The sequence below is a fragment of the Polypterus senegalus genome, chromosome 6, assembly GCF_016835505.1.
Source record: "Polypterus senegalus isolate Bchr_013 chromosome 6, ASM1683550v1, whole genome shotgun sequence".
Classification (NCBI taxonomy): Eukaryota; Metazoa; Chordata; class Cladistia; order Polypteriformes; family Polypteridae; genus Polypterus; species Polypterus senegalus.
This window is the reverse complement of record NC_053159.1, coordinates 70,025,792-70,040,484: the sequence shown is the minus strand read 5'-3', so window position 1 is coordinate 70,040,484 and position 14,693 is coordinate 70,025,792. Positions and strand designations below refer to the sequence as shown.

General features: G+C 41.8%; 2 protein-coding genes across 3 annotated transcripts in view; one reads left to right on the top strand and one right to left on the bottom strand.

The window, feature by feature from the left end:
- dbr1 (debranching RNA lariats 1) overlaps positions 1-14,693 on the top strand; it is a 66,747-nt gene that overhangs the window by 32,009 nt on the left and 20,045 nt on the right. For both annotated transcript variants that reach the window (XM_039756311.1, XM_039756312.1), the window contains exons 3-4: positions 2,301-2,425; positions 3,104-3,184. In XM_039756311.1, coding sequence (XP_039612245.1) covers positions 2,301-2,425; positions 3,104-3,184 — 206 coding nt within the window. The remainder of the gene's footprint in view (positions 1-2,300; positions 2,426-3,103; positions 3,185-14,693) is intronic.
- Positions 9,601-12,500, bottom strand: LOC120531155. Its single transcript, XM_039756313.1, has 2 exons — positions 12,091-12,500; positions 9,601-11,711 (listed from the first exon to the last, which is right to left on the bottom strand). The coding sequence occupies exon 2, from the start codon at positions 10,796-10,798 to the stop codon at positions 10,064-10,066; it is 735 nt and encodes a 244-aa protein (XP_039612247.1). The 5' UTR covers positions 10,799-11,711; positions 12,091-12,500; the 3' UTR covers positions 9,601-10,063.

Here is a 14,693-nt window from a genome sequence, read left to right as displayed (position 1 = left end):
ATGCGTCTTCTTAGATGCTCCTGCAGGAACACGGAAGACGTTTTCCTGCCCACCAGCGCTCCTTTTTCACCGGCCGGTGTCTACCCTCGCTCTCTAGGCATTCACACTGCCTGCCCATTTGCCCGGACGCAAAAACTCACCGACCACCCAGTTAGTCCCTTTCGTCTGCGGTAAGAGTCCACATGCACGTCTGAGCCACACGGCGTTTGTTATGCCACGGGTTCACTATTGTGTTGTATTTTCCTCTCCCCAGAGTTCCATCTTTTCATTCACTTACTGTTGTATTCTCACACTAATCCGTTTTAGACATCCGTGTCTTTCCAGAAGTGTTTAGCATTCAATAAATAATTATGCATGACATTGACCGTGTGTCTACCCAGCGCAGACAGGCATGGGTAAGCCGTGGAATTCCCACTAAATGTGACTCATACGCTCCCACTCATTACGTCCCTACCCTTTGTGCACACCCCCCTCCTACCGTGGTCGGGTATCTTGGTGGATTATATATAGAAAAGCAGCCAAAACCGAGGGGTATCCCATGGGGTCCTTAAAACATTCCTTTACAACTGAGGTTAAAACACAATGAAGTAGGCAGTCTTTAAAAAAAAGAGGTTTCGTTACAACGCACGCCTGCGTGCACCATAGCAAACTGTTTTACACGCTACATGCAGCAATTCGCTTCAGCGACAAACATTCGTCTTCTTAGATACTCCTGCATTTTGTTCACACCCCCTCCCACCTCGCTACTACCGTGATCTGGTGTCTTGGTGGATTATATATAGAAAGGCAGCCAAAACTGCACAGAGCAATGAAAAGTTTCATCTTTTCATTCTCATTCTGTTGTATCCTCAAACCCTCCCTTTTTAGACAACTGTATCTTTCCAGAAGTGTTCAACCATCATTAAATAGTTATGCGGCGTTTGTTATGCCGTGGGTTCACTATTGTGTTGTATTTTGCTCTCTCCAGAGTTCCATCTTTTCATTCGCTTACTGTTGTATTCTCACACCAACCCGTTTTAGACAACCGTGTCTTTCCAGAAGTGTTTAGCATTCAATAAATAGTTATGCATGACATTGAGCGTATGTCGACCTGACGTGGGTAAGCCGTTGAACCCCATTCGGGCTGCAAACTAAGTCACACTAAGTGCGACTCCTACGCTCCTACTGGTTGCGTCCCAACCCTTTGTTCACACCCCCCTCCCACCTTGCTATTACCGTGGTCGGGTGTCTTGGTGGATTATATATAGAAAAGCAGCCGGATCCGCACAGAGCAATGAAAAGGCTACGTTACTCACAGGTACATCTGGACTATGTAAAGACGGTGACTTGACGAGTTGGAGGTGGGCACATGAGTGGGCAGTGCATACTGAACGAGAAATCAGCAGACTAGCATGACGGACGGAACTGAATGGACGTCATTCTCCTTTCCTCCCGTTCCACACTCCGCGCCGTGCACCCCCATCCCTCCATCTGGCAGGAGAAGGCGCGAGGACGGTGCGCCAGTTTTGTCACATCAGACAATTGTGTGTTGGTTCGTTCCGTGCATTGTTACAATGTTGCTTTTCTTGCTGATTTATTACATTATCGATTTTTCAAATGTTAATTTTGATTGGCTGACTGTACAGCAAATTTCCAGTGAGACAAATGACTTCTGTTGTTTGGCATTGTAACTAAAGCAAGTTATTTAGTTTTGTTATTTAACTTAAAAATTGTATTGTCATAATAGACTGTGTTTTATTTACTTCCTTAATAACGGATTCATGTACTGTATACTATTATTATTGTTCTGTTACAATATGTTGTTTACTTATTGCTCTAAATAATTATTTACAGTAATAATTACTGCTTTAATTTTTCATGACTTTTCAGTCTTTGACCAACCTTATGCATAGTCATATAGGGCCATGTTGTCCTATTCTAAATATAAATGATAAAGCATTTATCACAAAATTTACTAAAGACATAATCTTCATATAAAATTTGAGATATCAAACAACTCTTCCACAAACCATTGTCAGTACTGTGGCTTTTGTGGTCTAAGTCCTCTGCTTTCCAATATCAAAAACACCTTAGCACATCTTGTACTTTTACTAGAGCATCCCTGGAAATCATATGTGCTTTATGGGCAGCGATAACTGCACTTATTTTTTCTGATTTATTTTAAAATGGGTGATCTTCATACTGGAACTTGTACATAAATGTTTTGTCATTCTTTAATAATCCTTTAATTATACAAAAGGCTGTTGTTATCATTTTGGAGATAAAAATACTGCAATGGCAATGCAATGTGTATTTTATAGGTATTACTCTGGAGAAAAAAAAGCACCTTTTCTTACCATTTTCATTGGAGGTAACCATGAGGCATCCAATTACCTTCAAGAACTGCCCTTTGGCGGCTGGGTGGCACCTAACATCTATTATTTAGGTAATGTACTAAAATAGATAGCATATAACTTTGTTTCATACTGTTTATAACATAGCTTCCTTGTCCCTGATTAATTACGTAACAGTTACTGGTAAGTGGTAACATACAGAATATATCTTATCTCCTCTGTAATGGAATTGATTACATTAGATAACCACCCCTGAAATAAGCAAAAGGATTTCAATTGGTAGACTAGTCTATTCAGAAAGGCAAAGAGAGTTTGGAATCTACAGATTTTCAAGCAGTAAATAAATAAATAGAATAAGTTCTTTTACAATTAATTTATGACCAATTAGGACAACCCTTCAATATGTTGTGGTAAAAAGGGGTATAGTAGAAAGTGAATGTAAAAGCTATACATTTGAAAGCTCAGTACATGCTGTCCATTTTCCATTTTTTGTCATTACATAGTGGAAGAAGGTGCCATTGATTCTTACTGGTAATTAAGACTTCTGCCTACTGTTTGCATCAGTAACTTGCATTTAGGGTATACCTGTGCAATACTTGTTCTTTAGGGCTTTTATGGTTGATCAGTTTAATTTCTTGCAAACTTTTACAATGTGCATAACAAATTTATTGTTGAAATATTAAAAAGTCATTTTTTTATTCTTTATTAAAGATAAAAGTATTTAAATGTTTATCCTTTTCATTCTTTTTTTGCCTTCTGGACTCATTTAGGCTATGCTGGTGTAGTTCAGTATCGTGGAATTAGAATTGGAGGCCTTTCAGGAATTTTTAAGTCGCACGATTACAGAAAAGGTATGGGATATTGAATTTCATTTATTTATCTCTGTAATTCTGTTTATACTGAACAGTTAAATTGTTTAAATGTGAATGTTGCCCCAAAGCAGCTTTTACTTACTCACTTGAAATTATTATAATTCCTCGGCCTCTGATTTACCAACTGTGTGTTCCATTTGCATCTTTAATAAAATATTTCTTTGTATCTTACCATGTGCTGTATTTTACTGAAGGCCAAAAACCAATTTAATCTTGTGTCTTCATGTAGAATAGAGAGAACCAAGTTTCTGATAGAATAGGAGCCTATGGTGACCAACACTGGGAAGCAGTAGACAATATATGCGTGCATATAATCCACATGTTAAGTCATCCAGTTCAATGCTCACAGTGTGCAAAATGCTAAAATATTGTTAAATAAATACCTCTGGAAAATGAAATTAGTCCACAAACAGGAAGCCTGTTCACATGGGATTGCTCTTTTGAATTGAAGGCAGAACTTTTGACCAGTGAATGAGAGGGAACGGCAGGTTTTCAATTCAAAAGCATGATCCCGTGTGTAAAATGAATTCATGACTGAATGTTTGCAGGAAAGCAGGTTTATTTGCTGTGTTTTTGCTGTGTTTTTATAAACAGTTAGGGAAGGAATCTTTTCTAGATGGGTGTGCAACTCTGTTGTTGTTAGTAGAATCTTACTTAAGACTTATTTTTAATTTTTAAATTTGTAAATAAGTTACTGTTTCTTATAGGTATGTTTTGAAATTTTATACTGATAACTAATATTAATTCCTCCTGTAAAATTTGAATGGGTGAATGGAACTCATCATTTCATTTTTGGATTGGTCTACTCTAGCACCCAAACCTTAACACACTCACAGAAAGATACATAAACACAGACCCCGATCCACTTAAGCACTGATTATGAGTGATGCTTGTGTTGTCTCTCGCTCTTCATTACTCCACCAAGGAAGTCCCCAGATATAACCAAGGCATAAAGGCTCAAGCACCTTTGTCCTCGAGTTATAACTTAGACACATGGAGGCAGATACACCTTGGTTAATACCATTTACCAACCAACAATTTATAATTACTGGCCAGAGTGGTGGGTTTGTGGCTAAAGGATCTGGGCTGGTAACTCGAAGGTTGGTGGTTTGAATCCCGGCAGTGACAGAAGGAGTGCTACTCCATTGGCTCCTTGAGCAAGGCCCTTAATGCTCCAGGGGCACTATATAAATAGCTGACCCTGTGCTCTGAAAACTCTGAGTAAGTTGGGTTATGCATAAAAGAGAATTTCCCCTTAGATTAATACAGTACATCCATCCATCCATCCATCCTCTTCCGCTTATCCGAGGTCAGGTCGCGGGGGCAGCAGCTTGAGCATAGATACCCAGACTTCCCTCTCCCCGGCCACTTCTTCTAGCTCTTCCGGGGGAATCCCAAGGCATTCCCAGGCCAACCGAGAGACATAGTCCCTCCAGCGTGTCCTGGGTCTTCCCCGGGGCCGCCTCCTGGTTAGACGTGCCCAGAACACCTCACCGGGGAGGCATCCATCGAGACTCCTCTCGATGCGGAAGACCAGCGGCTCTACTCTGAGCCCCTCCCGGATGACTGAGCTTCTCACCCTATCTTTAAGGGAAAGCCCAGACACCCTGCGGAGGAAACTCATTTCGGCCGCTTGTATTCGCGATCTCATAGGAACGTAGATCGAGTGGTAAATTGAGAGCTTTGCCTTACGGCTCAGCTCCTTTTTCACCACGACAGACCGATGCAGAGCTCGCATCACTGCGGACGCCACACCGATCTGCCTGTCGATCTCGCGCTCCATTCTTTCCTCATTCGTGAACAAGACCCCAAGATCCTTGAACTCCTCCACGTGGGGCAGGATCTCGCTCCCAACCCTGAGAGGGCACTCCACCCTTTTCTGGTTGAGGACCATGGTTTCGGATTTGGAGATGCTGATTTCCATCCCAGCCGCTTCACACTCAGCTGTGAACCGATCCAGAGACAGTTGAAGATCATGGCCTGATGAAACAAACAGGACAACATCATCTGCAAAAAGCAGTGACCCAATCCTAAGTCCACCAAACCAGACCCCTTCCACACCCTGGCTGCACCTAGAAATTTTGTCCATAAAAGTTATGAACAGAATCGGTGACAAAGAGCAGCCCTGACGGAGTCCAGCTCTCACTGGAAACGGGTTCAACTTACTGCCGCCAATGCGGACCAAGCTCAGGGACCGAACAGCCCTTATCAGGGGGTTCGGTACCCCATACTCTCGGAGTACCCCCCACAGGATTCCCCGAGGGACATGGTCGAATGCCTTTTCCAAGTCCACAAAACACATGTAGACTGGGTGGGCAAACTCCCATGCACCCTCCAGGACCCTGCTAAGGGTGTAGAGCTGGTCCACTGTTCCACGACCAGGGCGAAAATCACACTGTTCCTCCTGAATCCGAGGTTCGACTATCTGACGGACCCTCCTCTCCAGGACTCCTGAATAGACTTTACCAGGGAGGCTGAGGAGTGTGATCCCACAGTAGTTGGAACACACCCTCTGGTCCCCCTTAAAGACGGGGACCACCACCCCGGTCTGTCAATCCAGAGGCACAGTTCCTGATGTCCATGCGATGTTGCAGAGGTGTGTCAACCAAGACAGTCCTACAACATCCAGAGGCTTTTGGAACTCTGGCCGTATCTCATCCACCCCTGGGGCCCTGCCACCAAGGAGTTTTTTGACCACCTCAGTCCCAGTGATGGGGGAGCCCACCTCCGAGTCCCCAGGCTCTGATTCCTCATTGGAAGGCTTGTTAGTGGGATTGAGGAGGTCTTTGAAGTACTGCCCTCACCGACTCACCCGTCCCGAGGCGAGGTCAGCAGCGCACCATCCCCACCATATGCAGTGTTGATACTGCACTGCTTCCCCCCTCCTGAGATGCTGGGTGGTGGACCAAAATCTCCTCAAAGCCGTCCGAAAGTCGTTCTCCATGGCCTGCCCAAATTTCTCCCACGCCCGAGTTTTTGCCTAGGCAACCACCGAAGCCGCATTCCACTTGGCCTGCCGGTACCTATAAGCTGCCTCCAGATTCCCACAGGACAAAAAGGTCCTGTAGGACTCCTTCTTCAGCTTGACAGCATCCCTCACTGCCGGTGTCCATCAGCGGGTTCGGGGATTGCCGCCACGACCGGCATCGACCACCTTAAGGCCACAGCTCTGGTCAGCCGCCTCAACAATAGAGGCACGGAACATGGCCCATTCAGACTCGATGTCCCCCACTTCCCTCGGGATGTGGTCGAAGTTCTGCCAGAGGTGGGAGTTGAACCTACTTCTGACAGGGGACTCTGCCAGACATTTCCAGCAGACCCTCACAACACGTTTGGGTCTACCAGGCCTGACCAATATCCTCTCCCACCATCGAAGCCAACTCGCCACCAGGTGGTGATCAGTTGACAGCTCCGCCCCTCTCGTCACCCGACTGTCCAAGACATATGGCCACAGGTCCGACAACAAAGGTGATCATCAAACTGGTGCCAACTGCACATATGAACACCCCTATGCTTGAACATGGTGTTCATTATGGACAATCCATGATGAGCACAGAAGTCCAATAACAAAACACCGCTCAGGTTCAGATCGGAGGGGCCATTCCTCCCGATCACACCCTTTCAGGTCTCACTGTCATTGCCCACGTGAGCATTGAAGTCTCCCAGTGGAACAAGGGAGTCCCCAGAAGGTATGCCCTCTAGTACCCCCTCCAGGGACTCCAAAAAGGGTGGGTACTCTAATCTGCTGTTTGGCGCATACACGCAAACAGCAGTTCAGACCCATCTCCCCACCTGAAGGTGGAGGGAGGCTACCCTCTCGTTCACTGGGGTAAACCCCAATAAACAGGTTCCAAGTCGGGGGGCAATAAGTATGCTCACACCTGCTCGGTGTCTCTCACCAGGGGCAACTCCAGAGTGGTAGAGAGTCCAGCCTCTCTCAAGGAGATTGGTTCCAGAGTCCAAGCTGTGTGTTGAGGTGAGCCCGACTATATCTATCCAGAAACTCTCAACATCGTGTACCAGCTCAGGTTCCTTCCCCTTCAGAGAGGTGACATTCCACGTCCCAAGAGCCAGCTTCTGTAGCTGAGGATCAGACCGCCAAGGTCCCCGCCTTCAGCCACCACCCAACTCACACTGCACCCGCCCTCCTTGGCCTCCCCCATAGGTGGTGAACCCATGGGAAGGAGGAGGGAAAATGCCGTCCAAAGTTTTCATTCATCATGGAAGGTTTGCTACCAGGTGCTCGCCATCAAGCCCCACCTCCAGGCTTGGCTCCAGAGGGAGGCCCCGGTGACCCATGTCCGGGTGAGGGAAAACGCTGTCCAAAGTTTTCATTCATCATGGAAGGTTTGCTGAACCGCTCTTTGTCTCGTCCCTCACCTAGGACCAGTTTGCCTTGGGTGGCCCTACTAGGGGCATAAAGCCCCGGACAACAGAGCTCCTAGGATCATTGGTACATGCAAACCCCTCCAGAACGATAAGGTGGCAGTTCGAGGAGGGGTTAATACAGTACACGAAAAAAGAAATCTTTTTTTTTTTTTTTTTAAATACAGTACACTTTGGTTGAAAGCTTCCACCATGCTACTCACTATTTTGACGCAACCCCACCAGCCTGTTAATCCTGTGAAAAAGAGAGTCGCACCAGAACTGGTGCCTTGTGTATACTTTTTTTACTTTAGTCACTCAAGACATGCAATAAGCACAACAGCAAACTAGTATTTATTAAGATTAGAGTAATAGCGGCAGAAGAAAATATAAATAGATTGTAAAACAACTAGATGCATAGTCCTAAATAAAAGTGCACCCTTTAACATGAGAAAGCTTACTGAATATTAGCAGGAAAGAAAACATCAGTTTTAGGAGAAAGTATCATTCCAGGCAGTTTATTTAAATTGAGCCATCAGGCTGACGTCCAGGTGGATGGAAATGGAGTCTCTATTGGGCAGCTGTGCCTAAATGCTTTAATCTTGGGTGCTTTATTTATGCAATCTCTTGCTTTTTGCAATTATCATAACTGTTAGGTTGGACACTGTCTGGTCATTCTAAACTAAGATTATAGACTTGCATTAGCATGAAAGAGAGTATATGTAAATCATACAGCAAACCCAAAAAGTGAATTTAGATGTCATCTTAGTCTGTCTGAACAAAAACTTGAGGCACATTACAGCTTGTTTTTTAATATAGTACCTGCAGTTCCACAATAATGGTTTATTAGGTATCAAGTACATAGCCTGCACAGACTGGCAGTGAAAGTAAAGGCAAAGTGTTTCAAAAGACAAGTTCAACCTGTTCTTTAGTTTAGTATTTAAACTTGTAACTGAAGACCAGCAGTTGATTTATTAATAATTCAAAATCATAATATTTTCATTTCTCTAATAGATTTAGTAATGGTATAAATGATAATATAATTATTTATGACATTTATCTTTTCCAAAGTCATTGCAAATAACTTTAAATACAAGTAAAAAATAAAATTATAACCAAATTCATAAGTAAATACATTTTGAGAGCTGAATAATATCATTTACAACAATGAGTCTTTTAGTACAAGTGCTTTACTATATATTTTGGGTACTTCCTTTTCTTCTTTTGCTAACTTAATCAAGTTTCCTCAGAGTTGATTGAGCCATATTTTGAAAAACAAACTGTCTTCTCAGAACCACTTGAGGTTTAAAGGGACAGAGCCTTAGTGACTCTAGACAATGGCTTGAAATAGCTAAGGAGAGGTCACTAGTCCTTCGTAGGAAGTACTCGGGCACGCATCCTCACTATCACTCACACAGGGCCAATTTTGAATATTCTTAACCTAACCAGCTCTTTTCAATTACAGAAAGAAAACGTGCACAGACAATTTGCAAATTCCACAATTACAAGTGCAGATCGTGCAATTCAAATTCAAATACTGCGTCTTTATGCCACCCCTATGGTGAACTTTAATTTATTATTCCTGAAATATATATTTTAATCGGATTAAGATCTAGGCTTCTAAGTGGTCAGTTATAAAAGATTATTTTGTTTAAAGCAGGGCTGTGGAGTCGGTAGATAAATGACTCTGAGTCCTCAGTTTCTAAATCTTCCGACTCCGACTCCTCTGTATGTATATACTATGCTAATGTATTTTCTACATCCATTGAAGGAAAGGAAGGCAACATACATGTCATTTCACCACAGAACTACTGGCTAGGAAGCCAACACTCTACTATAATGCCAGATAAAAGACAAACACAATGAAAACAAGGTTTTGTTTATTTTATTTTTTTTTAAACAAGTGTCTGGATAGTAATAGCAGGCATAAAAATCAGGAACAGGAAATGTATTGGTTCAAAAATACAAACCACATTCTTTGGTAGTTTTAACTTTTAAAACAAAAAAAAAGCTTAACTATATGAACTAAAAGCAATATCTGGAAAACCTATATTAAACTTGGAATACAGTTATAGTTAAAAGAAAGGAAATAAATATGGCAGCCTCCATATTCCTCTGACCTCGGGTTCCCTTTAAATGCAATCTAAAATCAGTGTAGAGTTCTAAGAAACAGAATTGCTTCAGCCAGATCCTCTTTCATAGAGGCTCTTAAATCTGATTTGATTATTTTCAGAGCTGAAAATAATCTTTCAACACTGACTTGGGTGGGTGGCATTGCCGTTATAATTCTAGCCACATCACCAATGATCTCTGGATACACAAGGATGGCTTCTTCAACACGAAGTTTTGATGAGCGATCATACTTTTCAACTTACTTTAGTTCTTTAAAAAACTCCTGCCGGAATTTCTTTATTTGGACATTGACTGGTTCTTTTTTGCTTATGCGACGTCACTTTCCTTTTCCTTCGATTTTGTCTAAGAAGGAATCAAAGTCTAACTCTCATTTGAAGAGGATGATCCTGAGTTACCACTAGTGCTTTGAACTTCCTCCTGTGGAGGTATTTCAGGTAGTAATCCCCTCATGCGAACTGCTAAATCGTAGAGTGCCTTTTTCACTGTAGCAGTCTGGTCACTGTTCAACAAAATTCGGCTCATTGGGTCGACATAAATAGCTGCTAACAAGATTTCATTGTCCAGCAAAAGACTCTCTCTTTTCATCATTGAAGATGCAATGCCATCAGCTATTAACCCTCCACTTTTGTTCAGGCGATACATCAGGCTCTTCCATTCCAAGAAGAATTTACAGCGGGTTAGATAGTCACATTGCAACCTCTTGGTGACGGTAAAGGGGTGCGAAAGAAGGTTTTCCAGCTCTTTTATTTGTGCCCACTGGCTTTCAGTTAAAGCAACATTCTCATTATCCAATGCTTCTAGGACGTCTTCAAGTTCAAGCAAACGCTTCACCATCAAATAAGTGCTTCCCCAGAGTGTTGTCTGATCCAAAATGGCTCCTTTTCCTGCACGTCTCTTCAAAATTGCATCCGTTTTTGGTGCCCTGGCTGAAATAGCTACTTGCCTTAATTTCCCAATCAATGTAGCTGCATGGCGATCTTTTAGTCCATCCCTTATAGCAAGCTGCAGAATATGAACAGCACATCTCATATGGTGAATAGTAGCAAGCTTCAATGCTTCTTTAACAATGTTATCCACAATGTCAGTATTCTCCATTTTTTCCAATTCTTTCAGAGCAGTCTTCCTCTAACTCTAATAACTCTATGCCACTTTCTTCATCTTTGTTCATCTTCTCAATTGTGCTCAACATATTAGAAGCATTATCTGTCACAATACAAAGAATCTGTTACTTTTTAATTTCAAAATCTTCTAGAACACCCTCCGCTAACTTCTGAAGATAGTCATTTGAGTGATGTGCCTGGGTGTCCTTTAATCCCAAGGTCTGTGTTATTGTTTTGTTATTTTCATCCACAAATCTCACATTAATACCAAAATAATTGACCCTGTGACATGTGCATGCATCCATTTTAATGAAGAGAAAACGTCCTTTCAGAACTTTCCGTGGTTCTTCCTTTTTACATTTGGCCTCCTCACTTACAGGTTTCCTTATATTTTCTCTTTCCAGAGAAACACCAAGTTTTTTAGCTATTTCTTCATTTAGGCCTAAAAAGGCTGGCTGAGAAAAGGATAGAGGTAGACATTTCTTTACTACCATTTCAATAATGTGGGTTTTGAATTTTTCTGGTGTCATTGTTATGGTAACTTTGTCAGATATGAAGAATTTTCTTATTTGTGATTGGGTTCCAGTAGATTTCTGAACATTTTTTGGCACAGAACTAGATGCAATGTTTTCATTGCTATCTTTCTCATTCACAGCTCCTAATACTTTGGGATGAAAACGCTGTGTCTTTTCAAATTTGATGCTCTTGTAGGTGCATTTTTATCAGGCCCACTGAAACTGCTAATTTTTGCATCACATTGTTTTTCACCATCACCATCATTTTGAATACATTGGCACACATAATGTTTCCCATCACTTAATAATACAAAGTGCTCATAAACAGCAGACTTTGTTGTGTTTGTCGTTGTTGACAGTCTTTTTGCCATTCTTAATAGGATGCCTCCTTCACTAAAATATAAAATATTTTATACTAACTGGCATATGCTTCAGTTTTAAATATAAAAAGTCTTGTTCTAAGCAAACATACATACAACATAGCTTTATACATACAAATAAGCCATCTAGCCCAGCATTAAACCTAGGTACGATTTGTCCTATGCACATACTAGTAATCAAAAGCATATAAACAATCTGCACTAACTTTTATACATTCCTGCACACTAACAAACCTACAGATAGGAGCCATGCAGTTTTATCCAGACACATGTGCACACAGCCTTCCCTTTTACAGACAAGCAGCCAAGTTGTTTTGTCCAGACACGTGCACACAGCCTTCCCTCATACAGACAAGGAGCCATGCAGTTTTAAAATAAATATGAACACTTACAGTTGAATGCAAATGCAAGAAGCTGTTCCACCAAGTTCTTCTAAGCTCTTATAGCAGAGAGAGGCAGAAGCTGCTGCTTTTTCCTTAGTGTTCTTATCTTGTGAAGATAGGGCAGTGGAAGGCTGAAGGAGGAGGCAGGGGGGAGGGACACTTCAAGGGAAATCATGAATCATGTTTGAATCCCATAGTCAGGTTTAAAGTTTAAGTTTGTTCCCTTCACTTATACAAGTGTCTCTAGTCCTGCAAAAAACATTTACCTAATTATCGGCGAGAGTTAAGGCCCCCAAATACGCAGCGATCCGTGGCCGATTTTGCCACCGACCGATGTGCGTGTATAATCGCGGCAATTGATTGGTGGCCGCAGATTGTGGGTGTCCACATGGACGGGCAGATCCCGCTTGCCAAAAATCTCGACCACCGCCCCCATCCAAAGTAATGTGATGCCTCTGTCTGCTGCAGTGGCTGTCTCCTTTGTCAGCCAGCCGGAAGTTTAGTGCATTGTGTCACTCACCGGCCAGCTGATCAGCAGAACGAGCCTCTGCTGGAGACAGGTAGGGAGATCTGTGTTCTCGGCTCCTTTGGCCCCCTTCACTAGCGCATAGCGAAGGGGAGCCGATGGAGCTGAGAACACACCAGATGATTTTTCAGGCGTTTGACGCGTGATGACTCGTTGAACGGCCGAAAAATCGCCAGTGCATCTGTAAATGTATGGGGGGCTTTAGGCTAGGTTCACAGTTCCCTGTAACAGTGGAACACGACACAATGGAAAGCAGTGCCGCACCTTACCTGTGCATTACATCCCATATAGTGACGCATACAGTCAATGAAAAACATGCTTCATGGTTACTTGACATGTTCGTTTTGTGGTAACATTATGCACTGCATGCATTGGGCTTTATTCTTACAGCAGAGAAGTAGTTCATTATGACTGTTTGTGAATTGGGACATTTCAACTTACTTTTTTAATTCCCATTTAAATTTAGTAGGAGTCGGTGTTGGTTAACTTTTTGCCGACTCCGACTCCAGGTACCCAAAATTGTCTCCGACTCCACAGCCCTGGTTTAAACCACACTAGATGTTTATCCCTCAAGATTGCTCAGCACTTGTCCTGGCATCTAATCCAAGGCTGGATCCTGAATTGTTCCCAGTGTTGTCAGGATAGGCTTCTGCTGTCACCAACTCTGAAAGAAATAAAACAGGTTCCTAAACATGATAGCATCAATATATTTGAACTTATGAGGCAAGTAGACCAATCTTATAAATCTTCTAGATCTTGGCAAAGGTACAGTAGGTATAGAAAGAATCCCCCCACCTTCAGGCTGCAAAGCAACAAAATGTGAATATTTTGAAGTGATGATACACTAAAAATATTTCTCCAGGTGTATTTAGTCAGTGCAACTTATAACAGCAAAGTGAAAGATATAACATCAACAGTTAAGAAAAAAAATTGAAAAAGCAGAATCTCTGACAACGTTAAAGCATCACCCCCCGTGTGTCAGTACTTTGTGGAACCACCTTTTGCTTTGATTTCAGCCATGAGTATGTTGGGATACTTTTCTACCTTCTTTTATATATTGAGAAATTTTTTAATATGTGTTTCTGGACCATCGTCTTTTTACAGTAGACTATCTCTCATGTTACCTGTTCTACATTTCAATATATATTAATTGATAGAAATACATTATAAGTTGGAAAGGAGTTGACTGAGGAATAGAGACAAATGACATTCCATCATAATATTGGCTATATTATACACTAGTAAGAACACACTCTTAATGGATTAAAATTTATTAACATTGCATAGGGAGAGGCAGTTGCCTAATTCTATCCTTGGCCAAGTAGCATAGTGTTAAAAATCAAAACGGGTTTACTGTGTCTGTGATACCATATATATTATGTGTGTAGGACTGAAAAATATAGCTGAACTCTATTATAAGTTTTAATTCTTTAGATATTACAAAACCCATGTTTTATTAAATCCCTGAAAAAGGCAGAATTCACCACAGTACGTTTCCATGTACTCATAAAACTGAGATAAGGCGAGTAACCCAGCTAAGGTAGACACCTGGTTTCTTAAAAACGTCTGTTTACATTCTCAAATACTCTTCTGAAGTTCTCCTTTAACAAAATGCTTTGATATCATAAAATGTGCAAAGTAAGTTAAACGTCATCATTAGCTGGAATGACTCCAAAACAAATTTAAAGCCTGTGAAAATTTTCTTGAGTTTTATAAAAACATTTAGTCTTTCATGTGCTGTGAAATAAACCACATCAATCCCCTTTTTGCATCATTCAACCTTAGCCACTAGTGGTTTGCAATTTGAACACTGTCCACTGCGTCATTTGTTCACACTGTTTCAATATATCTATAGCAAGTATTTGAATTAAAACTAAACTAACAACTTATTTATAGGTTGCAAGTTCGGCTCATCATGATAAATTTAGTGATTTCTGAATTATTGAGACATTATTTCAGCCTGGAGAAGGAGTAACATGATCACCTGTGCATTTGCCTTTAGGAATTTTATCTTCTGGACACTTCAGAAAGCATGTTCAAAACTAACACGTGTGCAGTGAATTTGCACAGACCTCAAAATCCCTTA

Bases quoted from the DNA above. Each gene is read 5' to 3' on its own strand.
- LOC120531155 (XM_039756313.1), bottom strand. From the start codon at position 10,798: ATGGAGAATACTGACATTGTGGATAACATTGTTAAAGAAGCATTGAAG.